Raw genomic sequence first — 26,126 nt, 5'->3', positions numbered from 1 at the left:
GGGGGGATGACAGTGCCACACTGAGGAAAATGGAAATGATTCCTTAGAACAGTGTTTCCCAACCTTGGGCCTCCAGCTGTTTTTGAACTACAATTCCCATCATCCCTGACCACTGGTCTTGCTAGCTAGGGATGATGGGAGTTGTAGTCCAAAAACACCTGGAGGCCCAAGGTTGGGAAACACTGCCTTAGAAAGGATATACAGTGGTACCTTGGGTTACAAACACCTTGGGTTACAAACACTTCAGGTTACAGACTCTGCTAACTGTAAAGTAGTATGTCGGGTTAAGAACTTTACCTCAGGATGAGAACAGAAATAGTTCACCAGTGGCGCGGCAGCAGTAGGAGGCCCCATTAGCTAAAGTGGTACCTCAGGTTAAGAACGGTTTCAGATTAAGAACAGACTTCTGGAATGAATTAAGTTTGTAACCAGAGGTACCACTGTATTTAGATATATCGGAATAACAAAAGCAGCTAGGAAGCTACTTAGACCTTTGCCTTACAAGGGAGTCAATGGTGTACTAAAGGAGGAAAGGAAGATTGCAGATAAGCTGAATGAATTCTTTGCCTCTGTCTTCACAGCAAATGTAAGGCCTATGCCTTGAATTAGCTTTCACAGGGAGGCTGAGAATCTGATGCAAATAGCAGTGCAAGAGAGAGATATTCTAGGACTTAATGATAAAATAAAAACTGACACATTGTTGAATGTGGATGGCACCCACCTCAGGATTCTTGAAGAAGTCAAATGTGAAATTGACGGAAATGCTCCCCCTTTCCCACTCCAAAAGGAGTCCAGGTGACAACTCATTTGCAGTGGGACCAGAAGACTGGCAAGAAGTTCCTTCTGGTCTCCTGAAGCTGGCTCGTTCCAGCACAGGAGAGGAGTGGATGGGAGGGTATTTAAGGCTTCACCTCCCAGTTTCCTTCTTCCAAAAGCAGCACCCAGACTGCTCTGTCAGTATGCAGTGTGAGTATAACTGGTTGCTTCCTTCTGCGATTGGCCAGCAGTAGGATATATTTCCGACTACTCCACATTGTAGAGCTGGGTAGGTGTAGTTAGTGGTGAGTATTGATTAATTAGGTTGATTTGTTTAATTGGTTTAGTCACTTGGAAGGTGGGTGGGTGGGAAAGGGAAGAGGTGGCAAGCACCCTGAGGCACCTTCAGGTGACAAATGACTGCAGAGATTTGCACACAGGGTTCTGTGACCTATGGGGCAGGGTATGAATCACTTTTGGGGTTAACCTGTACCACTCACTTGGGGTTGTGTGGCTCCATGGGGCCAAGAATCAGGAATGTCCTCTTCTCACTTGAAGGGGAATGGCAGGGGAAAGAATCAGCTTTTGAGTCAACTTTTACTGCCTGTAGGGTAGAGTCACTTAGTAAGTGGTCTTCAGAACTTGATAGATTTTTGGATGATTTCCCACACAGGGTACATTTCCCTCTGTGCAATTGTGTAAGACTAAGTGCATCATTTCTTAAGATATAGTTTACTAAAGTGGTCCTACTTTACCCGATGTATACTCTCTGGCCTCTTTATTATTACTGGTATCCCAACACAAAGCTCAGCCTCCATTCCTGAAAACTGGAATGTGGCCAATGTAACACTAACCTTTAAAAAGGGGATGAAGAAAATTACAGGGTGACCACCCTAATGCCTGTTCCAGGAAAACTGGTGGAAAGAAAGGATAGAATTACTGACCATATATAGATTATTATTTTCATAGCTTGCCAGCCAAATCTCTTTTGACAGTTTCATTGATAAGTTTGCCTAAATGAAGGCAAGGAAGAAGTAATTCAAGCCAGTTGCCTCTTTAGTACTAAATGATTCATTAATCATTCTAATAAAGGACTTGTGTTTGCATTGAACAAATATTTGATGTTATCTATTCTTAATTTGAGCAATTGTGCAATTGTCAATATTACTTAGATAGAGAAAATGATGATTTATAATTTTCTGATGTTGCAAGATGTTCTTCCATTGAAGTGGTTTGCCTATCTAGTGAATTGACATTATTCATGGTTATTAATCAGCTTATCATTAATTGTTGCATACTGAACCAGGGGTCATCAATGTGATGTCATGTAGATATTGTTGGATGGCAACTTCCATCATCCCTGGCCTTTGATTATGGGCCCATCCACATGATACATTTAAAGCGGTATCCCACTTCTTGAAGCCATTGCCGCTTCCCCCAGAGAATCCTGGGAGCTGTAGTTTGTTAAGGCTGCTGAGAGTTTTTAGGAGATACCCTATTCCCCTGGCACAGCTGCAATTTTCAGAGTTCCCCAGGAAGAGAGATTGATTGTTAAATCCCTCTGAGAATTGTATCTCCGTGAGAGAATAGGGGTCTCCTAATAACTCTCAACACCCTTAACAAACTACAGCTCCCAGGATTCTGTGGGGGAAGCCATGTTTATGGTATGATACTGCTTTGATTTAATTTGAGATACTGCAGATAGGACCTTAGCTGGGATTGATGGGAGTTAAGAGTCCAACAACATGTGGTAGGCAGCGCATTAGATATACTTGAACTAAACTAATACATGCATATAATAATGATATAAATACTTAAATTTGTGTTTATATGTTTTCTACTGATAATATTTGTGGGGAAGTGCAGGAAAAGAACCCCAATAATCTCCCCTCCCCCTGGGCCATGTGTAGGGATGGTGCAAAAGTTCAGTTTGATTCAGATTTTCATGCGAATATGTCTAATTTGCATTTCCTGCAATAACATGTAAACTGAAATTTGGCTAAATTTGCACTTCTCTACAGTTTTGCACTTCAGTTTTCCAAACAAATATTGTGTACACAAATGCATATGTTAGCAGAAAGTGTGCATAAAATGGTAGTGAAGATAACATAGAAGATGCATTATTGCTCCCCAAAATGTGTATTTTAGGAGAAATTAGCACTAAAATGCTGGCTTAATGCAAACTGATTTAAGTTTGGGAAACTGAGACAAATCACAAGTGAAAAGATTTGTCTGGTTCCAGGCTACCTCTGTATTACCTTGGTGGCTTGCAAAGGGATCTCAAAATAAAATCACACTCAAAGCCAGTACAGGAACAGAAATTGCATGATGCTTTTAATGGAACGAAGGTCACACAGGCAGCATTTCCTGCCCTTGTCCTTCTCTAGTGGTAGACCAGGAAGCAACTCCTGCTGAGGTCCTCTGAAACAAAGAAGTGGGACGGAGCCACTGGCTCTTACTTGACCCATTATGGAAGCAACCTTTTGTTACTGGCAGTTTGTTGTTTCTAGGCAACAAGATCCTCCAAGGTTGCCATTTTCCTCACATTGTCTAGCTCTGTGAGAATCCTTACAGAGATGGGGATGGATAATTTTCTCTCACGAAGCCCGTGTTCGAGATAATTTGCCTTCTATTTTTCTTGGCCTTCTGGGCTCGTTTTGGTACTTTTGCTGAATGCAAGAAGTGTGAGAAGTTTCCAAACTCCACATTTTCTCTGCGGCTTCTCAAAGGTTAATGTGGTGCTGCAGTTGAACTTGACCAGGTCATGCTTTACCCTCATCTGACAATTGAAATAAATATGGTCAAATTATTACCACAATTATTCCATAATTTATGAACACTGGTACCTCAGGTTACATACGCTTCAGGTTAAGTACGCTTCAGGTCACAGACTCCGCTAACCCAGAAATATTACCTCGGGTTAAGAACTTTGCTTCAGGATGAGAACAGAAATTGTGCTCCGGCGGCGCAGTGGCAGCGGGAGGCCCCATTAGCTAAAGTGGAGCTTCAGATTAAGAACAGTTTCAGGTTAAGAACGGACCTCCAGAATGAATTAAGTACTTAACCCGAGGTACCACTGTATTTCCCAAGAGCAGGAAGCAAAGCCTCGGGGGCAGGGAGGAGATGGGGGTGTTTGTTTATGTTGCATTATCTATAGACAGACATATATCTATAATACACACACACACAGTTGATGATAATGTTGCCTGACATTGGACCTTTAATATTTGTGATCCAGCATGCAGGCCAGAAGGTAGGAAGGCAATTCATCTCTTTTAAAACACATTTTATCTCCCTTCTCTCCAGCTGCTGCTGAGAGACTAACAAGAGACGGCGGGTGGGTGGGTGAAGGTTGTGGCTTTGGGGTAATATAATAACAGGTCACTTCTTCTTGTTGTTGTTGTTTTTAGAAAGTCCTATCACAGCTTTCCTGTAAAAAATCTCCTCAGACCTGTCAGGCTGTCCGTGATTTGAGGACAGGGCCAAGACCAGTGCATCGCATAATTGGACAAATGCTGGTGTCCCTGCCCCCACCTCACAAATGACACTGAGCCGCCCCGCCCCCCATATATATTTTTCCTGATACTAACAGAAGTCATGGTCCCAAGTGGTTGGACTGGGTGGCATAGCTGTCATTCTAATTTCCCCATAATTAAAAATGGGGGGAGATTCCGTTCACATGTAAAGGTGAACCTGCACTTTCCAACACAATATGTAAACTGAAACACAGCTGCTTTTTGGAATTTGCAAGTTGCTTTCATTTGTAGCAGCTGAAGGTATTATCCAGTAGGAGAAAATGAGTGGTGTATAATTACTGGCAGGGTTGTTGAGGGATGAATCGAAGGGGCGGGATTTCATTGAGGGGCAAGGCTAGCAGGACCTCCAGATGTTTAGCTTTAAAAAGCAAGCCAATTTGACGTTTCTGAATAACGTCAGAGCACAAAACACAGACATAGCTCTAATGCTTCCACGCTCAGAGAATTGTAGAGCTAGAACGGATCCCAAAGTTCATCTGTTCCAACTTCCTGCAATGTAGGAATCACAGCTAAAGAATCCCTGACAGATGGCCAACTACCTTTGCTTAAAAATCTCCAGTGAATCTTCAATGGATATTTTTAAGCAGAGGTCGATGGCCCATAGCCTGACCAGGTAGTTCCTTCCACTGTTAAACAGCTCTTAGCAACAGAAAGTTCTTCCTAATATTTAGTAGGTATCTCCTTCCTTCTAATTTAAATCCATAGGTTTGAGCCGGAGAAAACAAGCTTGCTTCATCCTCCATGTGACAGCCCTTACGATATCTGAAGGTGGCCTTCACAGTCTTCTCTTCTTTAGGCTAAACACACGCAACTCCCTCGACCACTCCTCATAAGGCTTGGTTCCCAGACCCTTGAACATCTCAGTCACCGTCCTCTGTGCACAATTGTTTTTGTAGGTCAAATACCTGCTCTCCAATAGTGGGTTGTCCAGGGATTCATTATCTATGTGGTTGGTGGGAGTGGGTGAGAGTGAGCCTTGGATGTGGAGGACGGATGGGGATCCTTGATTTATTGGGAACAGGCCCCAGCAAATGGCGATTCTGTCTGGAGTCCTTAATTAGACTTCGAGGGAAATAATAATAATAATTCAAAAAACAAAGCAGGAACTGCTTCATAGGATGTTCTCTCTGTGCTGAGCGGTGCTGTGCTACACAACAGAGCAGTTGTGGTCTTCATGGGTTAATCTCTGGGGAAGTGTGTGGGTTGATGCGAAAGGTTGAACTTGATTGCATTCTGGTCCCATTTAGCTCTGTAATTCTCTCCTCATCGTGTATCCATCATCAGAGCGCAGAAATGCCTGAGTTCTGTCTTCTTGTGCTTTGGAAATGTGTGAGGTGGTGTTGACTGCGGGGGAGGTGGCACCGTGTTGTTTAAATTTACCCACGAACAAATATTTTTGCTTCTTTACTCTTGTCTCTCTGTTTTCTCCCCCCCCTTCTCCTCTAATTACTGGTAATCGGAAGAAAGCAGAAAGCATTATAAATGACCCTCTAATTGGCTTGGAGTAAATTATCCCTTTCCCACTATCATTTTGCTTTAAATGGGATGTGTTCTGCCTTTCTTCTTCCCTCATAAATTCTCCACCGCCGAGCTATGTCTGCCCTCAGCTTTCTCTTCCTCCTCTTTCAAACAATTGGGATGACTGTATTGTTCAGTGTGTATGGGGAGGGAGGAGATCTACATTTTATGATAAAAGATACTGGCTCTCAAACAAAAGAATGACTAGGTCTGTGCCTAAATTTGGCTGATTTGGGGGGGGGGATTGCCGAGTGGTGTGTGATCAGTGGACTAGGACAGGCATAAGCAAACTCGGCCCTCCAGATGTTTTGGGACTACAACTCCCATGATCCCTAGCTAACAGGACCAGTGGTCAGGGATGATGGGAATTGTAGTCCCAAAAACATCTGGAGGGCCAAGTTTGTCTATGCCTGGACTAGGAGAACTAGGCTACTCCCCTAAATGTTCTCCTGGTGCCTCCTCCCCAAAGCCCAGGAAGCTTCTGCCTGGCTTAGGGAGCCACAATGTTCATGCACACAACATTGGGATGTCTTGATGTCACACACATGATGTCACCCTCCCCAATTACCCTTGCAAGCTGGTGCCTCTGGCCTTAACTGCTCCCCTAATTTCACCGCACACCTTTAGGCTTTGCCTGAGTTGGATAAATTCACACTAAAATGCTGAATAATTTTCTATGAGGGTTGCTGCAGAAATGTAGGTATTTGAATTTAGTTGCAAAAATGAACCCAAACTGACAAGTCCTACCAGCCCTAATTGCAAGACAATGCGACCCTCTCTGCAACTGGCTCTCTTCAATTTATTTTTCAGGCAGAAGTTGGGAGCTAAATAAACCATTTGTTATTGGTGGCACAGGCTTGCCATGACTTTGCGGAGTCACTAGGGATTTCTGGCACCAAAAGCTCTGGGAGGTAGCCTTACTTGGAAATGTGACATGTAAGTTTAAGGTGATACAAGGCCAGTGCAGAAATAATTGGTTTGGGCAGAATGGCATGATTTCATTGTTTTTCAGAAACATTGAGGAACGTGGCTGGCCTCCATCTAATTCACCTCTGAGTTTGCTGAACAAGGAAAAGAAAATATTAGGGTAAAGGATACTGGTCCTCATATTGACAGTCTGCAATAGTCACTCTGTAATTCATTTCTTATATATTCCAAGATTAGTTGTTCTTTATCATCTATATCCTGTTTATTAGTGTTTGTGCACTACATATGTTTGCATGTGTGTGAGAGAGAAAGTCAGTAAGAATTGAGGGTGTGTGTGTGTGTGTGTGTGTGTGTGTGTTATTGTGTGTCACTTTCAAATGCTGGCTAAGTTTTCGCAAGCTGTTTTGTGAATGTGCTTACTTTGTTGCTGAGATGCTTTGTTCATTGTGTGGTATTTAAGCCAATACATTGGTACCTCGGGTTACATACGCTTCAGGTTACAGACTCAGCTAACCCAGAAATAGTACCTTGGGTTAAGAACTTTGCTTTAGGATAAGAACAGAAATTGTGCTCCGGCGGCACAGCGGCAGCAGGAGGCTCCATTAGCTAAAGTGGTGCTTCAGGTTAAGAACAGTTTCAGGTTAAGTACGGACCTCTGGAATGAATTAAGTACTTAACCTGAGGTACCACTGTAATACAATGCAACAAGAGTCAGTAACTTGTGACCCTCCTGCTCCACAAATTTATTCATCACTGAACAGTGGTGGATCTCAATTTTTAGTGGGCTCCTCCTCCGTTGTGCTGCCCCCCCCCCCAGCATCCAGTGCAGCCAAACCAGTCATGCTACCCTAAAATTGCCTCCAAACTGAACATTGGTCAGGGCAATCTAAAACATCTGGAGACTCACTGGCTCCCCTCATGTGGCTTAATTCATTATTACTTGGTGCTTGTCCACAGTCCCTGGGTGGGACTGGTGAGTGCGCTGCCCCATCTGAAGCACTGCAGAGCCCAGGTTTCATTTTTAAAGTATATTTCCAAAATTGTTTAAATTGTGATACTGCATCTTTCATTTTAAAATTCAGAAGTCTGGGTTTTGTTTGAACAGGAAGGTGCATGATTAAATATATCTCATTGGCATCTGATGTCATCTGCCTCCAACGGTTACACTCTAAATTCCACCTATCTGACCCACTTAACACTGTCAGCCCAAGGATTAATGGCAGATCTTTCAAGATCACTTTCCCTTCTTCTTAGCAGGTTGAAGTGCTCCTGATAAAAGAATAAACATCTTTTAGCAACTGTGAGTATGTGGGGGCAGGAATGGCGGAGAACGTGAGGGGGTTCTTACTTAGTGCAGGTGTTCCTTAGAAGCGAAGGCTGGTGCTCATTAGAACCAGTGGCGCAGAAGGCTGGGAGCCCAACAGTAGGTGGCGCCAGAGCCAACAACAGGCAGAGCCAAGTCATGCCAGTTTAGTCCTTATCCTTCTGCCGGCTGAGTTCTGCAAGGGCAGTACTGAGACTAAGAAAGAAGAGGAGCCAATATTGGAGAAAGCAAATGAATTCTGGATTTGTTCCCACAACTTTCAATGCTGGGACCTGCCCCTGGACTGGTTATAAGTTAGGAGCGAGGGAGGTGGGCAGGCTGAGCTTAGTGGTGCACTATTCCATTTGCCACAGTGGAAATGCCTCCACCAAATAAGAAAGGGTAAGAGTGTTGTCACAAAGGAAGAGGGAGTTGTGTTGTTGCAGGCCAGAGCTCTGAGCTGGTATACTGAAAACCAATATTAGGGTAAAGCATGCATTCAGAGGTGCGTTAGAATCAATGTTCCTTAACTCTCCCAGCCATGCACCCACACCCACCCACCCACGCACACACACACGTCATCATGAAAATCCATCATAATTTAAGTTAAGTGCCTAGTTAAATATGCAAATGAGGCCATTTCAATCCGGGCCACTTTTGTTCACCTCTTTTGTTCCACCTCTGGTCAGATTCCTCAGCTTCAGCGGTTGGGGGTGAGGGCTTTGAAGCAGGAGGGGGAGGACATGCAGGAGCAGGCTCATAAACACTCTCAGATGAACCTACTGGGCCAAGGACTCCTTGGCCTGAGGATGCAGCACTGCCATCCCCTGACTGGGAGGACTCTCCTGCAGAAGACCTAGAAAGACCTGAGGCTCCTGCTCCATTACAGTTGGAGATTACTGGAGAATCCTGCAGTGCTGACAATGAAGCTGCTATGCAGTCATAGCAGGGCTCTGTTTCAGCTTGTTCCTTGCTGGAGCAACTTCAGAGCTCCACATTCCCCCAGAATTCAGCTGGTGGGGCAGGACCCACCAGTGGGTCATTGTCTGATCCAAGGTGGCTCACAACAGGTGCCCTACCACCATGCACATATATGGCAAAGGTTCAAGAAAAAGGTAAAGGGACCCCTGACCATTAGGTCCAGTCGTGACCGACTCTGGGGTTGCGATGCTCATCTCGCTTTATTGAGGAAGCCGGCATACAGCTTCCGGGTCATGTGGCCAGCATGACTAAGCCGCTTCTGGCGAACCAGAGCAGCGCATGGAAATGCCGTTTACCTTCCCTCCAGAGCGGTACCTATTTATCTACTTGCACTTTGATGTGCTTTCGAACTGCTAGGTTGGCAGGAGCAGGGACCGAGCAACGGGAGCTCACCCCATCGTGGGGATTCGAACTGCCAACCTTCTGATCGACAAGTCCTAGGCTCTGTGGTTTAACCCACAGCGCCACCCGCGTCACGAAATGGGTTCATGTAATGGGTCCCGAAATGCATGTTTGGGGTGAAAAAGGATGCAGACTACTGCCCCAGAACCTAGCCTGAAACCTGCCTTACCTTCAGTCAGCCAGAACCTTCTCCCACCTGGCCTCATCTTACCTGCTGGGTGGGCCTTGCTGTGGCACATCACAGCATCTGATCTGCACTCCAATGAATTGTTTTTTTAATATTTTATTTAGGATTTTCTTGTTTTACAGAAGTGTAATGCCTCGTATTTCCCCCCCCCCATGTAACATTTTTACAAATCCGTTTCATTTGTTGAGGCATTAGGGGGAGAAGAAAAAAAAAGGAAAAAGAAAGGGGGTGGAGGGAGGGAAGATGGATGGGGGTGGGGTCAGGTGGTGGTGTTTCTATTATGCTTAGTGTATGTAGAGTTTGGTGTCAGCGTTGTTTGTGTTGTTCACTTGTGTTCCTTTGGTGGTGAGAGAGTTTGGGGTTGGCGTAGGGTGTGATTGTTTGTTTGTGATTGGCTGTGGTGATCTTTATTTTCGTGTGTGAGTGAGGTGGGTGGGTGTTTTGGATCAGGTTAGCCATATTGATTTGTATGCTGTTGGTGGATTATTGTCATTGTCTTGTTGGGCTGTGTATGTGATAAAGGGGAGCCATACCGGGGTGAAGGTGTCTTCTTCTGTTTGTCCCCGTGTCAGTTTCAGTTTATTAGTTAATTTTTCCAGTAGGGCTGTTTCCCATACTATTTGGTACCATTGGTCCATGCTTACTCCTGACAGGTCTCTCCAATGAATTGTTTTAAGGGGAGGAGTGAATCAACAAAGTGGCTGCACTCATTGCCACAATATTCTGCATTCCTTGACTCATTTCCACATCAATAAACTCTCCAGCAGCTCTCTTCCTGGCTACAGTTATGGACATCAGATTCCAGCTTGCAGGAAATCTCACTCTTCCAACTTTTCATTTTAAAAAACAAAACAAAAAAAAAATCCCCACTGAATATTATTAGTCCTATTTCATGGAAAATGCCAAAAGTGTCCTTACTTCACAACTTAGCAATGTGTCTCTGTAATGACGCATGACGACTTGGATCTTTTATGATGTTAATCTCCTTGAGTGGAGAGAGAAATTTGATCCCTCCGTCTCCACCAGCCATGAATTGTTGTATTTCCTTTCACTCAGGGAAGATAAATATTATGAAGCACTTAACTGCCCCATAGCCTTCGGTCCAGCTCTCTGATGTAGTTAAGGCAGGGTTTTTGTGCCTGGTGCTTTATATCCTCTTCCTTCCTCTACATCTTTCGGAGATGCTGAACGTGATTGTTTTTCAGAGCTCAGTTTCGGACTGCCGCAGCACTCTAATTTCCTAAAATGAAATGGACCAGGCTCTCAGCCATAACAGAATGGTGCCATATGACTGAGAATCTTTTCTCCCACCTTTTAACATGTGCATGCAAGAGACAGAACAGATGCGGCAGATAATAGTGCTGTGCTATGTTCACCCTCACTCTTCTTCCTTCACATGCCCAAACTGTTGGTCCGTCTAGCTTAGTCTTCTTTGCACAATGACTGGAAGTGGCTCTCTACTCTTTTCAGGGAGGAGTCCTTCCCAGCCCTACCTTGAAAGGCCAGAGATGGAACTGGGAAATTTTGCCTGGAAAACAAATGTTCTACCACTGAGCGATAAACCCTGCGTTGTATTGCTGCCTTATGGTGAATTAAACCAGTGATCTTTGTAGGACCCAACCAATGAATTCAAATTCGAAGGAAGGTAATTACTATTAAACATTAGGAAGAACTTTCTGGTGGTAAGAGCTGTTGAACAGTGGAATGAAATTACCTGGGAAGGTGGTGGACTCTCCTTCACTGGAGGTTTTCATTTTTTAAAAAAATATGATTTTTATTGAATTATCTCTTTTACAATTTCAAATAAACATTTAAATACTTAAGATATCAGTGACTTCCCTTCTTCTCTTTCCATGCTTCATTTTGCATACCTTATATCCCTGAATATTTTAGAAAAACTACACCAATCAGCTTTCCATTATTACATCCATCAAAACTTATTTACACCGTTGAATTTATCTTAATGCTGCCAGCGTACGCAATTATTTTCCATAAATTCAATAAACGTTTTCCAATCTTCCTTAAACCTATGTTCTTCTTGTTCTCTTATTCTATATGTTAAGTCTGCAAGTTGTGCATATTCTGTCAACTTAAGCTGCCAATCTTCTTTGGTTGGGACCTCGCTCATTTTCCATTTTGGGGCTAACAAAACACGGGCTGCAGTTGTTGCATACATAAATAACCTTTTCTTTAACCTTTTCACTAACTTCATTTTTAACACCACACCTGCAGTTGATACGCTGCACAATCGAACGAAGTTCCAAGTAGCTTTATTGTACAAGGTCAATGGAGCTAGGACAAATCTGAGGAGCTGAAGGACCCCTTTAACGATTCTCCTCCACCCTCAGCAGTTTTTTGTCTTTTTGTTTTTGTACTATCGGTCACTCGATGTTTTAAATCTCTTGTCGCTTCTGTTATCTCTTTTTTTTCTTTTTCTTTTTTCCCCTGTAAGTATTTGCCTAGGACGATATCTACCTTTACCTCCCCACCCCCATTTTATGTTGTTATTTCTATGTATATCATGCTATGGCCACACGGCTAATGCAATAAAATCTATTGAATAACCTTTTCTGACACCTGGGAATTTCAGTCTGGATTATTCCCAACAGGAAGGACTGTGGTTTTTTGGGGAAAGTCATTGGAGGTTTTCAAGCAGAGGTTGGACAATCACATACTTCAGCATTGCCATCAGCGACTGGCAATGACTCTCCAGAATTTCAGACGAGGGAGTCTTTCCCAGTCCTGCCTGAAGATGCCATAAGATCAAAAAAAGCTCTAGGCACTTACTGTGTCACTTGTATGATCTGTACAACATCAGGCACAACATGACTGCTAAATAATCTAATTAGTAGCAGCAGTTTTAGTGGACTTTCTGCAGTGTACAGAAAAAAGCTCTTTAATAAACATTCTCTTCACATGGAGGAATACTAGGTTGTGTTTTCTTTTCAGTGCTGCTGCAGAGTGTCACCATCACTCAGTCAAACAGAAGTACCATGTATTTTGGATGTAGGAAAAAGGAGAGACAAGTTAAGAGCTCTCTCAATGACAAAAATCACCGGTGTACAGAAGCTTCTAGATGGAAAGCTTGTATAATAAATCTGAGTCAAAACCTCGAGCATCCCCCAGGTCTTTTGTTAATCTGGAGATAGGATGACACAGGAGGGAACTTGGGGTTTCATAAGTGCTCAGATACACTAAACATCTCTATCTTTGCTTCTTGTATTTTTTATTATTTAATATAAACAACAACAATCCTTCTGTTTCACTTGTGTTTTGAAAACCAGTGTCTGGGTGCATGGCTTGCTCCTCCAAGCTTTCGTAAGATTTGCTCCATACTTGGCAACAGGTCTATGCTTTCTGGTTAAGAGCAGCATGCCCTAGAATCTCGGGGAACTCACCAAATCACTTGACACGTTCTATTTCAATCTGCCTCTAGTAAGTTCTTGTGCCCTGGGCCATCCCTATGATATAATGTACAGGACCAAGGGATGCGTGTAGTGCTGTGGTCTAAACCACTGAGCCTCTTGGGCTTGATGATTGGAAGGGTGGCGGTTCGAATCTGCATGACGAGGTGAACTCCCTTTTGATCTCAAAATTCCAGGGAAGTGCATCATAGCTAAGTAGTCATGGCTCAGTAACAGAGGACCTGCTTTGCAGCTCAGTAGCTGTAGCTCAGTAGCAGATCACCTGGTTTGCATGAAGGTTCAATTCCTGGCACCTCCAGCTTGAGCTGGAGAGACTCTGGAATCCTGCAGAGCCATTGTCGTATAGTGTTGACAATACTGAGCTTGGCGGACCAGTATAAGGCAGCTTCCTGCCTTCCTAGGTGCTAGGAAATTCTCAAGACCAGTACCAATATGTGGCATACCAGGGCAAGGGCCTGGTCGCAGCAGAGCCCATGACCAGCAACTGGGCTTACCATCATTACCGTCACCATGCCTAAGCATGACGTTGTTGGTGGTGCTCAATGGAGCCTTGAACCCCACGTTCAACTCTGTGGCACCAGAGACTTAATTACGGTGTCCAAGCCCACATACGTTCAGCAGGGATGGGTCAGCAGAATTAAGCAGTTAGCCTGCAGGAGTTTGTGCATGAACAGATTGCCAAACAACAGTCCTCCAGCTCTCACTGCAGGACTGGAGCAGAAACCTGGCGGCAGCGCACATCAGAGCTCGAGGCCACCTGTACATGATTTCCCTGGTATTGCTGATTTAATTCTTCCCTGGTTTGGGTGTTATTTCACGATGGAGAACTTTGAGGCCTTAAGTGTGTTACAACAATTGTACTGACTGTTAATACTGCTGGTTTATGTTTTTAAAATTCTAACTGTATTATAAAGGTTTTTTATTGTAAACTGCCTTGAGGTGGTTTAATAAAAGATAACATAGAAGTCAATACAAGTTCACTTCTTTCTTGAGGTGGGCTTTCATGAGCCATTGAAGAACATGTCTGAACCTGAGCTTAAAGAATTTCACTTTAACTTATTTCTTTTCTTTTGATTAATGTTTTAATTTGGACAAAAAAAGAGATATTTGATAAAAAACTTTGTATTTTTCTTTATAAACCCTAATAAAAACTTTTTTTATCAGAGTACACTGGCATTCCTAGTTGAATGACTGAGTGACTGAGCCCTTGTGCCTGGGATGAAGTGAATTTCTCAATGGCCCAACAAAACAGGGACTCTTAGTATCTCCCATGACATCGGAACTTTGGGTCACCCAAGGAAGCTGAATGTTGGAAGATTCAAGAGAGACAGAAGAAAGTACTTTTTCACACAGCTGAATTATAGAATTTCCCCCCGCAAGAGTCAGGGATCGCTACCAACTATCAGAGGCACTATGTCCCAGTGGTTGGGAACTGCAGGTGAATGGAGTGCTGTTATGCTCACGTCCTGCTTGTGGACTTCCTATGTGCATCTGGTTGGTTACTGTGAGAACTGAATGTTGGACTGGATGGGCCACTGGTCTGATCCAGCAGGTTCTGTTTATTTTCTTATATATTGTTCTTATGACGGAGGAACTGGTTTTGTAGTAGGCTTAGAATGTAGTAGCCCAGAGTAGCTCGGATAACCCTGCCAGATGGATGGGATATACAGTGGTAACTCGGGTTACATACACTTCAGGTTACAGACTCTGCTAACCCAGAAATAGTACCTCGGGTTAAGAACTTTGCTTCAGGATGAGAGCAGAAATCGTGCGGTGGCGCGACAGCAGCGGGAGGCCCCATTAGCTAAAGTGGTGCTTCAGGTTAAGAACAGTTTCAGGTTAAGAACGAGCCTCTGGAACGAATTAAGTACTTAACCCGAGGTACCACTGTAAATATATTATTATTATTATTATTATTATTATTATTATTATTAGCCAATTTCAGCATTGTCAGTCCACATTGTTGCTAGTGACTCCTCTCATTTTGAAACCGCAAGAGTCTTCCTTTTGTTTGTTTACTGTGGCGGAGTGTGGTGGAGGAAGGAGCATGAAACCCTTTATGTTTTTCTCATTTTCCTTGCAAATCCTTGAGAGGTGCCTTGAGAGTTCAAGCTTTTTCAAGCATCCCATTTGCAGAAGCTCCCTAGTTTCCAAGGTGGAGGGGTTGAAGTACCCATCAACCACTATATACTCGAATGAATCGAGGTATTTTCCTTCAGGAAAGCCTTAGGACTGATTCCTCCTTTTCCAAGGCCAGGTATTTCAAAGACAACTTTTCAATCACTGCGGAGTCACATTGTCTTTTCCAATCTTGATGCCGGGCACTTAATATATTCCTCCCACCAAGAGCACCTGTCTACGTTTTGCGGATCTGCCGTTGCATACACTTTAAAACAAAGTGACACTTTGACTGCCTTAGTGAATCTCTTCTGACAGGCTGATCTGGCAACGGGGAGCGTGGCGAGTGGGATGACGTGCAGGGCTGGGGCAGAATGGGAATGCACATATCCAAACGGTTGCATCTCACCTGAGAACACTTAAGTTTTTGTGACAATGGCTCTGGGTGCCTTTTGAGATGTGGGATGGGGAGGAAATGACCTGGAAAGGAGTGTGGTGCAGTGGAACTTTTCCTGATAGGAGTGGACTGGCTTTATGATGCATTGAACTTATTTCACGGATTCCAGGAGCTGGAATTGCTGTGTAAGGCAACCGATTGATCCATGACTATAGGAACATGTTGCAAGATCTATTAAGGAGCCTCTGGGAGGGGCTGCTGCTAGCTCAGCTGGCAGATGCATGTGGACCAGTGTTTTGAAGACTGGGCCCTAGACCATCACAGTGGCGGAGAGCAGGCACTGGGGGGCATGGCTGGTGCGCATCCTGGGGGTGTGGCACGCTGCCCGCAGGGGCGTGGCATGTGTCCTGGTGGCATGGCACTCAGTGCAAGCAGTGGGCATCCATGATGGCACCCCACTGGTATCGCACTGTGGGGGGGAGTGTGCTCCCCCGCCCCCCTCTTCCTCCACCACTGGGTCATCATATTACTGAGCCAAACATGGATTGCAGTAGGTATGTCTCTCCCACATCAAACCCCCAGAATGCCCGTTTTTGAGTTGAAGGCCTAAATTGGAGGTTCGGGTAAGAAGAATATACTTGAAGATGATTTGGACGGTTTGTTTTTAAGTATGGAAACTGATTGCATTTTAACCATATTTAATTGGTTAAAATACCGTCCCTGACATTGCCTCCCCCCGCCCTTTCTCTCACACACAGTGCCTTGAAGGAAGAGAACACCAGCACTGCAACATCACATTGGGGAGCGCATGAATCCAGATCTTGTGGCATTGCGCTCTTTTGTTTCTTGTTCACCTCCTGTCGAAATAACGGAACGACACAAAAGGCCTGCCTGGAGGGGTCACAGGGTCCCTCAGCCGAAGCGATGAGAAAATAAATATCACCGCTAAGAATAAAAATCATCCATCAAAGTGCTCAGTAGTGCCTGACAATGAGGGAGGTGTGAATCTCTCCTAAAAATAAATGTAAAAATGTCAGGTGCTACTGCTCTCTATAATGCACAGTGAAGCATGTCATAAAATATTACTTTGTCTTTCCATCCCTTCTTAATGTGCTTGGCTTTTCTTTCTTTGACACTCGCTCTTGCCCCTTAGCTCTTTCCTTAAAGAGAGTGGAGGAAAAAACACTTTGTGTTGCAGAAAGTCCAAGGCTTGTGTATTGTGCATGCTGTGTCCTATTTATTTGTTTGAAAGCTTAAATTGGCCATTATATCTGCATTCATTTTAGCTCAGTGGAACGGACTACTTTGGGAAGGTGGTGAACTCTCCTTTGGAGGTTTTTAAACAGAGCTTGGATGGCCATCTGCCAGACATGGTACCTGCATTGCTGGGGATTGGGGCTAGATAATCCCTGAATTTCCTTCCAACTCTGCAATCCTATGATTCATTCACCGAAAAGATAGGTATTTACTTGGCAATTCCTCCCTTTCTCTGAATTAGTCCCTTTTCAGCAAAGCAGTGGGAAGTAGCTAAATCATGATACCGATAATAGATGGGGGTGGACTGGAGGAATCCAATAAAGGTAAAAACATAAGAGGTCCAGCGCCGAGGGCCTTCTGGTGGTTCCCTCACTGTGAGAAGCCAAGTTACAGGGAACCAGGCAGAGGGCCTTCTCGGTAGTGGCACCTGCCCTGTGGAACGCCCTCCCACCAGATGTCAAAAAGAACAACTACTACCAGACATTTAGAAGGCATCTGAAGGCAGCCCTGTTTAGGGAAACTTTTAATGTTTGGTGCATCATTGTATTTTAATATTTTGTTGGAAGCTGCCCAGAGTGGCTGGGGAATAAATAAATTATTATTATTATTATTAGAGCCCTGCAGGATCAGGCCAGGGAGCCACCTAGCTCAGCATCCTGTTCTCAGAGTGGCTAAGCAGGTGTCTATGCGAAGCTCAAAATCAGGACCCGAACAGCAAACTGCCTCAAACAGGGGAGGCAGAAACCCAGGGTGGCATTCAACATTACCCCTAAACATTGAAGTTAATAGAAGGGAGTGACTTAGGGTCTACTCTAATAGGGCGATGGGTGATGTATCGAGACATCATCCAAAATGGGTCCATGTTGTGGAAACGTTTTCATAATATTGGACATGGCAATGTATCGTGAATCACAATGCGCATGTGTGTGCTGTGTAAAAAATTGTGATGTGGGATAAATGATGAAGCTGACCACCGCTTCTCTCCTGATTTCTCCCGCCCCTATTGCTCTGTTCTATAAAACAACAGGTGCAACAAAATGCTAAACTGGGTAAGTAAAAGTGTGTCTTCTAATGAGTAGCATTTGCCAGGACATTACCCAGTTCACCTCTCCATAGTTCCATCCTTATTTCAGACATCGTGCTATATCAGTATACCACTGATGCTGAAAACTGGGCATTGCTCAGCCCTAGGACTTAATTCAAAACAACCTACAGCCAGATCTTCCATGAATTTGTCTAATCCTTTTTAAAGCCATCCAATTGATGCTTCACTCCCTCTTGTGAGAGCAAATTCCATAATTGTAATATGTCTTGCAAGAAGTACTCCTGTTCTGACTTTTCAAGCATTCAGCTTCATTGGTTGTCCCCAAGTTCTAGTATTGCTAAGAGTCCCTGTTCCGTTGTGCCATTGCAAAATTAATTTCAGCCCAGACACATGGGCTCAGTCATTCGACAGGGTTCAGGCACTTATAGCTCCGTGGCACATATATAAATCTTCATATTCGGTCAGTAGCTGAATGGAACATTACATAGGTCAAATAATTTTTCCCACAGCAGACAGCAAGGCCACTTCCGCCTTAAGAGGAGGTGGTGTTGTGGGCTCTCACAGCCCCTCGATGTGCGCAGGGGGTGGGTGGCCAACCCTGCGCGATTGGGGTTTCCCAGCTGCGTCACTGGCTGGGCCGGCCAATCCGGTCGGTCAGGGGGTGTGGCCTGCCCATGAAAGGCAGGGCGCAGCTGGGAGATTTCTCTCTTTTGGCTTCCAGTGGGCAGGGCCCCGACTGACTCCAGCTACAAAAGCTGAGGCTGCTGGAGTTGAGGTACTGTTTAGGGAGTTTCATTGCTGTTGTTAATACTATTTTTTTATGTTTACTTTTAGATCTTATGATTTATGCGGAAATCCCTCAATTTGGTTGTGTGCTTTTTAATGCAGTTTATTTATTGTTCATGACTGCTTTTGTTATGTTTGTAATTAAAAAGATATAAGTTGTCAGCCACTTTGAGCAGAACTTTACCTATGGAAAGGCAGCATACAAATGACCATGGTGGTGGTGGTGAATCATGTAGGTATTGGTGGAAGAAATGCAGTGGAACAGAAACAATGTTGTGTGTGACGAATACAAGGTGGAAAAGAAAATGAAACCTTCTTACATCCCTAGAGAGGGTGTGCCATTTTTTCCAGCTTCCTTCTTTCAGTTCTTTGTGTTATTCAAGGCTCAGATTAATTCTATTGGATATTGCTTTTACCCTAATCACTTGGAAAAGTGAAGTAAATGTGTGTGTGCAAAGACACACACACACTATCTGCAGCAGGGACAGCTGATCTGGGGAAAGGTGAGGGACAGAAATTACCAGGGGAAGGAGTGGGAACCCCAACACACACTCACTCAAAAAAGATGAAGTGTGTTCACAGGCCCAGAAGGTTTAGCAACGCCTGGGTTACATCTTTGATTCTGGGATAAAGTAGCAATGGTTGACTCCCATTTTTGAAAACTGATCCTGTCTCTCTCTCTCTCCAGGTCTATCCAAATCACTGGGGCTCATTGAAGGCTATGGTGGCCGTGGGAAAGGAGGGCTTCCTGCCACGCTTTCCCCTGAGGAGGAAGAAAAAGCCAAGGGACCGCATGAGAAATATGGCTACAATTCCTACCTCAGTGAGAAAATATCACTGGACCGTACCATACCAGACTATCGACCAACTAAGTAAGTCCCTCATTTCATGTTGTTGTTTAGTCGTTTAGTCGTGTCCGACTCTTCGTGACCCCATGGACCAGAGCACGCCAGGCACGCCTGTCTTCCACTGCCTCCCGCAGTTTGGTCAAACTCATGCTGGTAGCTTCGAGAACAATGTCCAACCATCTCGTTCTCTGTCGTCCGCTTCTCCTTGTGCCCTCCATCTTTCCCAGCATCAGGGTCTTTTCCAGGGAGTCTTCTCTTCTCATGAGGTGGCCAAAGTATTGGAGCCTCAGCTTCAGGATCTGTCCTTTCATACTAGGGACCAATGGATTGGTCCATTTTTCTGCTCTTGTTTTTGTATTTTTCTGAACCCTGATCCAGTTCTCCACATTTTTGCTCATGAAACAATTATCAGCATTTTAGTGTGAATTTCTCCTATTGAACACGCAATACATGCTTTGAAGCTGCAACATCAAACCTCAGAATGAATGATCACGAAACAGACAACATTCTCTCATAATTCTATGAAATGTTAGTCTACTGCCTAATCTCCCTACGAATAGATCGGCTTTGACTCCACCTACCGGTGGGCTTCCTTTCTTCTGCCCTTCCAGTCCCAATGCCCCCCAGGGAAGATTTTTAATATTTAATGCTTTATTGTATTTTTATATATGTTGGAAGCTACCCAGAGTGGCTGGGGCAACCCAGTCAGATGGGCGGGGTATAAATAATAAAATTATAATAATCATTATTATGGAATAGGATGCCCTATTTTCTTTGGAGAAAGGTTGGGGGGTATGCGATAGCTCAGTGAGGGAGCATGCAGGAAGACTTATCATTCCTAACATTATATATAATGAATGCACAGATATTAATATTACTTCAAATACACAGGGCTTTTAGAAAGGGAAGTTTTGGCACAGTACAGTTGTGATCAGAATTGCGTGACCAGGCCGTGACATTCCCAGCCCCCAGGGATCATAAGAAAGGAATAAAGACTCTGACAACATGTTAGGGAATTAAATTAGGCCACAACTTTATTAAACTTCCAAATGTATGAAGACCTCGGCTTAGGCCTTGGGCATGTACCCCCCCAGCCCTCCAGCTGGGGAACTGGGGAATATCAGGGTAAATGGAATATGGGGGCGCACTGTGAGACATATGTGTAGCAGGCAGCGCAGCCCATATCCCTGCATGCAGGGTAGTTCACTGACAGCCTTTTGGTGTATGGCCAGTGACACCCATTATATAACCTCTTTTAAGAGGGGATCCTGGAATCGACACCGCAGGGGGGGGGGGAATCACCACTTCATGTCCTCCCCCATATAGGGAAGAAAGGACTAAAGGATTCCACCCAAGGCCATAAACCGCAAAAGTGGGGACGAATAGCTACGGGGAAGACAAAACCTGCCAAATGCAGGAAAATTTTCTCTCCAGTCCTTCAACAGCAACCAGTCAAAGACCATAGCAGCGCCCGCTAAACAGGAAGAAAAAGTTAACCTGCAAACAAGAAGACATTAAACTAAGGGAGGGGTTGGAGGGTGAATCTCCAGAGCCGACTACCTGGCTACTGTCGGCTCCACCCCCTATATATATAATTGGGACTGGCCCCACCTCCCAGCAGTGAAACTTGACTACTGAGGTTGGACGCGAACCTCCTAATAATAACACTGAGAAGCAGGCCAGTCCCCGTTAGCCAGTAAGTTCCCTAGGAACTGTAGCACTATGTGCGATCCCGCAATGTAAAGTGTAGGCATGTACTCTGTTGCTTGGAGTCTCATTCCATAACATTTGGAAATCCACACAGAAGGCGAGGACATCCACTCCCGATGGCTCTAATGAAGATGAGTGTTGTATTGAAGCTTTACCCAAGTGGGATCATGAGCTCCTATGAAACCCTGAGTGAGGGGATCTATTTATTTATTTTAAACATGGGGGGAGGACGGGTGCATTGCCAACACACTCTGAAAGAGATATGCAATGGTGGAAATGCCCCATTTATGAAACGGAATGAAATGGACCAAAACAAAACACCTGGTAATAAATAACCAAAGTATGCAAGTACAGGCAGGTGAGTTTGAATTAACATCCAGGAGGTAAGCATCCCTCAACCCCCCTGGGCATGTGGAAGCCACATTCCTTTAGAAGACATCTGAAGGCAGCCCTGTATAGGGAAGTTTTAAATGTTTAATGTTTTGTTATGTTCTTGTCTATGCTGGAAGCCGCCCAGAGTGTCTGGGGCAACCCAGTCAATTGGGTGCAGTACAGATAATAAAATAATGCTGGTGTTTGAAGATTTATACAGTCTCGCAACATATGAACAACTTGCATATAAATGCAGACCTGCCACAGACAAATTCAATGATATTTGGAATCCATTCTTACAAATACTGTAATAGGTTTAGATGTGGTGGAGTACAATAACAACCTTGTAAAATATACCGTTTGGGGTCTCCCCCCCCCCACCGCTTTATTTTCCCTTCTGTTTCTCTTACTCTTTTTCTCTCTTTTATTTATGTCTCACATATAATTATGCACTTTTTGAACTTTCAATAAAGATGCTTAAAATCTAAAAATAATAATGATGGCGATTCCATGGCTCCCCAGCTAAGGATTTGGGAGTAAATTCACCCTCCCTGCTGTGTGAGCTTTGGGTACATGAATCCAAAATGTGCACCCAGGCCTTGCTGTCCAAGGTAGGCCAAAAAGCACCCCCACAAAGACACCAGCAACCTTGAAGTCTTGGGAATGCGACTCAAGTGTGACATTAGTTCCATAATGCCTCAGGTTGCCATTCAATTGCCTTTCCTTTCCAAACTGAATGCCAAACAGACCAAAGACACAGATAATGAATAAGCCAGGAGGACCCTACAGTGTGAAATCAGCAAAAATGGGGAGTTGGGTTCCCTGCACTCAAGACAAATCCCTAGATAACCCCCAGCAATAGTGGCTTGCGAAGGGGGAGAGAGAGAGAGAGAGAGAGAGAGAGAGAGAGAGAGAGAGAGAGAACCACTGTAGAGTTATGGGGTGTGTAGAAGCTCAATGAAGAGGAGGGGGTGGAATAGGCATAAATAGCTGCTCAGTCACCCATCTGCCCTTATGGTTCCCCACCCGCTCCCCTTGGGATAGACCAGCACTCGGCTTCCCACAAAGGGGTTGTGTGTGCAACAATTTATTTCCTGCCAATGAGTGGGAGCAACAGAAACACAGCATTGGAGGCCTTCAGGCAAAACAATGTAGAGCAGGTGGTGCAGGGTGTTTTTGGCCAGGGAAGGAGAAATGGGAAAGCTTGGTCAGAGTCTGGGGTTGTAGCGAAGCCTGGAGGAAAGGTTTGTGTCTTGGTGGTAGAGCACTGCATTGCAGGAAGGAGGTCCCAGAGCCAATCCCAGATATCTCCAGGTATTGCTGTGAAAGACTCCCATCTGAAATCCTGGGAAGACCACAGCTGCTCACTGTTTAGCAGGGGTTGGAAGCCTGTGGCCCTCACATCAGCCCTAGCCAGAATGGTCAGTGACTTGGAGTCTGATCACACCTGGATGGTCACATGTTCCCACCTCTGGCATTAAGAATACATGAGCTAGGTTGGCCAATGGTGCAAGGCAGCTTCCTGGCGTCGTCTCACATCACCATTAGTCATTTTTAGCTCTGTTAACCTAACAGCTTGCATGCACTTGGCAGAACTGAATTTTTGCATGCCTTGAATTTTTCAACTGTGCAGATGTTCTTTTGTAATTGCTCTTCTATCCCTCCCACCCACCTTTGGAACTCTAAATGTTGGGAATGGCTTCTCTTTGAAGAAAGGGGAAAAAAAAAAAGAGAGAGAGAGAGAGAGAGAGAGAGAGAGAGAGAGAGAGAACAAGCCCTGAACTACTTACAAAACCTGTTTCAAGGCTTTGGGCTGTAAAACCAACTTACTTTTCCTCACTGAAATTAATGGGCATGACTAGCATAGGACCATTAATTTCAGTAGGTTTTCTCTGAGTAGAAATTGGATACAGCCTAACCTCCTTCCTCTTGAAGGAGCGAATGCCTCTTCTAAGATGAATGTTATGCTGTACACTTCCCTCACCTGAATGTCATTTTTTTTAAAAAAAGTACATTTCCCCCCTTGTCTGCAAGGTATGCTATTTAGTTGAGTAAAACTCACATGATTGATCAACTAAGATTTATTTCCTATGCATGATCATACGCCTCTCTCACCACTCAGAAGTACTGTTTCTTGTCTTTACCTTCAGATCTTCTTCCAAGCTGTGGCCCCCTTTAACAGATTTCAACGATAAGCCTCTCCCAGAAAGATTGTTGTGTTAGTCTGTTGCACAAAACAAAACAAAACAAAACAAAACAAGGTTTCATGGACCAGAATCGACTTGATTAGATGTATGGTGGGAGAGATAAAAAGAGAGAAAGAGAAATGTTAGCCTTAGGGAAGGGCTGTGGGGATGTTGGGTGCAGCGGCGGAGGAAGGGGTGTGTGGTGGGTGCTATCCGCCCTGGGTGTCATCACTAAGGGGGTTATGAAATGCTGGGTGGCACTCACCATGGGGCCTGCAGAGTGCCCTAGCCACACGTCTCTCCTGGGAAAGACGTAGTGGCTTGGGTGCATGCAGGCTCTGTGCTGCCAAATGGTCCTCCTACTGCCTGTCCCCCAGCTTTAGGGTGGCTGAGTGGGAGGAGGCAGGCAGAATCCGGAGGCCCCGTGGTGTGCTCCACCCCTATGGGTAGCTTGCCTGCCTTCGCCCCGCCCCATGGGCGGCTCTGGTTGGGTGTGGCATGATTAAAAAGTAAAGGTAAAGGACCCCTGACAATTAAGTCTAGTCACGAATGACTCTGGGGTTGCAGCACTCATCTTGCTTTACTGGCCAAGGGAGCCGGCGTTTGTCTGCAGACAGTTTTTCCGGGTCATGTGCCCAGCATGACTAAGCCGCTTCTGGCGAAACCAGAGCAGCGCACAGAAACGCCATTTACCTTCCCACCGGAGTGGTACCTATTTATCTATTTGCACTTTGATGTGCTTTCGAACCACTAGGTTGGCAGGAGCTGGGACCGAGCAACGGGAGCTCACCCCGTCATGGGGATTCGAACCGCCGACCTTCCGATCAGCAAGTCCTGGGAAAAGAATTGATATCTGGGCTTGTTGCAGCATCTGGTCCCCATGCCTCTGTTATGTGGCGTGTTGCTGCTAGGGGGTGGCTATTAACAAATTAGAGTTTGGTTCAGACCAGTGGTGGTTGCCCTGGGTGCAAAATTGTTAGGGGGAGCAAAATTTCAACACCTAGTGCTGTATCAATACAACTGTAGGCTTCGATTGCTGGGCTCTGTTGAAAATGGCTTCTCCAGGCAAATCAGGAAGTGGCCTCTCCAGACAATGGAACAACTCTTCATTTCTTATCTCTGCAGCTGCCCCTCCCGGAGCTACAATTCTTGCATGAAGAGGATTTGATTGTTAAACCACTCTGGAAATTGTAGCTCTGTGAGGCATGATATTGTTTTAAACGTGCAGTGCAGATGGGGTCTAAGATGGAGGAATGATTTGGGAAATGAAAGGGTTACACTCCCTGGCTGAAGATACAATTGTCCACGGCAATTAGACTTGAAAAAAGGTACTATTGGGTATGTGGCCTCACCTCTGCTGGAATGAAGCATAATTGCTGGCATCAGAGAGGAATAAGTGTGGTCAGGGAATGTGTGGGTTTTTGTATATGCATGGCTGTATGTGGTACCCACAACAGTTTCTCAGGTTCTTGCTGCCACCCAAAGCATTTGTGTTCAGTGCCCTCGATATGCTAATGGCACCTAGCTCTGTCACTTTCTCCAGCTTGCCTTATTTACCAGGGGCAGCTCCCTGTATTCTGGGGACTTGGCAAATCTCTGTCCCTATTTTGTCCTTGTTAGAGAGCCATCCTCTCTCTCGTAACACACGTATATCTAAATGCAGGCACGCAGACTCTCTGAACGGCACACAGCCTGGTATTTCATCCCCCTGCGAGTGCCAAATTTATATATCAAAAGGTTAACCTATTTTAGGACGGCCATGCTTTTCTCTTTGACAAGAACAAACATGTTTCTTTTAAAATTAGAAGGCAAGTGGCTGCCAAGATAGTGAGTATAGCAAGCAACTTCAATAGCACTAAATGGTGGGGTAGATGCCCTAGGCAGTGATTGTCAGTACCTGTTCTGATACCCCCCCCCATACACACAACTCCCCACAATAGCCAAGCACCCAGAGTGCTTTTTGGCAAAGGAAACAAGAGCCAGACATGTCTGCCAAACTCTGGAGTCGCAAAGCTAAAATAGTGGGGGGGGGGGGCATTTCTATTTTTTCCCACACTTGCACTTTCATAGCTGTTTCTCCCACATGCTGGTTTCAGGTAATATGCAGCATGTGTGAACTTAAAGTTAGGAGAGATATGCACACAGGCACATATCCTCCCATGCTGATCTTCTCTCCTGATCATCATTGATGTTGGGAACCCTAAACAATCTGGGTTCTTGACTGTTTAGTTGAACACAGAGTCTCCCTGAAGACTCCTTCTTCAAAGAGCAGTGGCAGCGCATAGAGGTTTTGGTCGTGCACCCATGCACCTCTGCTCATTTTGAGACATTTTGCATTATTTTGAATGTCTGAAGAAGACTTGAATGTGCCT

General features: G+C 44.7%; 1 protein-coding gene across 1 annotated transcript in view; it reads left to right on the top strand.

Annotated features, from left to right (window-relative positions):
* GALNT17 (polypeptide N-acetylgalactosaminyltransferase 17) overlaps positions 1 to 26,126 on the top strand; it is a 109,197-nt gene that overhangs the window by 17,766 nt on the left and 65,305 nt on the right. The window contains exon 2 of the mRNA XM_053366492.1: positions 19,327 to 19,510. Within this exon, the coding sequence (XP_053222467.1) occupies positions 19,327 to 19,510 (184 nt within the window). The remainder of the gene's footprint in view (positions 1 to 19,326; positions 19,511 to 26,126) is intronic.

This window comes from Podarcis raffonei, chromosome 15 (assembly GCF_027172205.1).
Source record: "Podarcis raffonei isolate rPodRaf1 chromosome 15, rPodRaf1.pri, whole genome shotgun sequence".
Lineage (NCBI taxonomy): Eukaryota > Metazoa > Chordata > Lepidosauria > Squamata > Lacertidae > Podarcis > Podarcis raffonei.
Note: the sequence above shows the minus strand (reverse complement) of the source record. Positions and strands in the feature narration are given on the sequence as shown.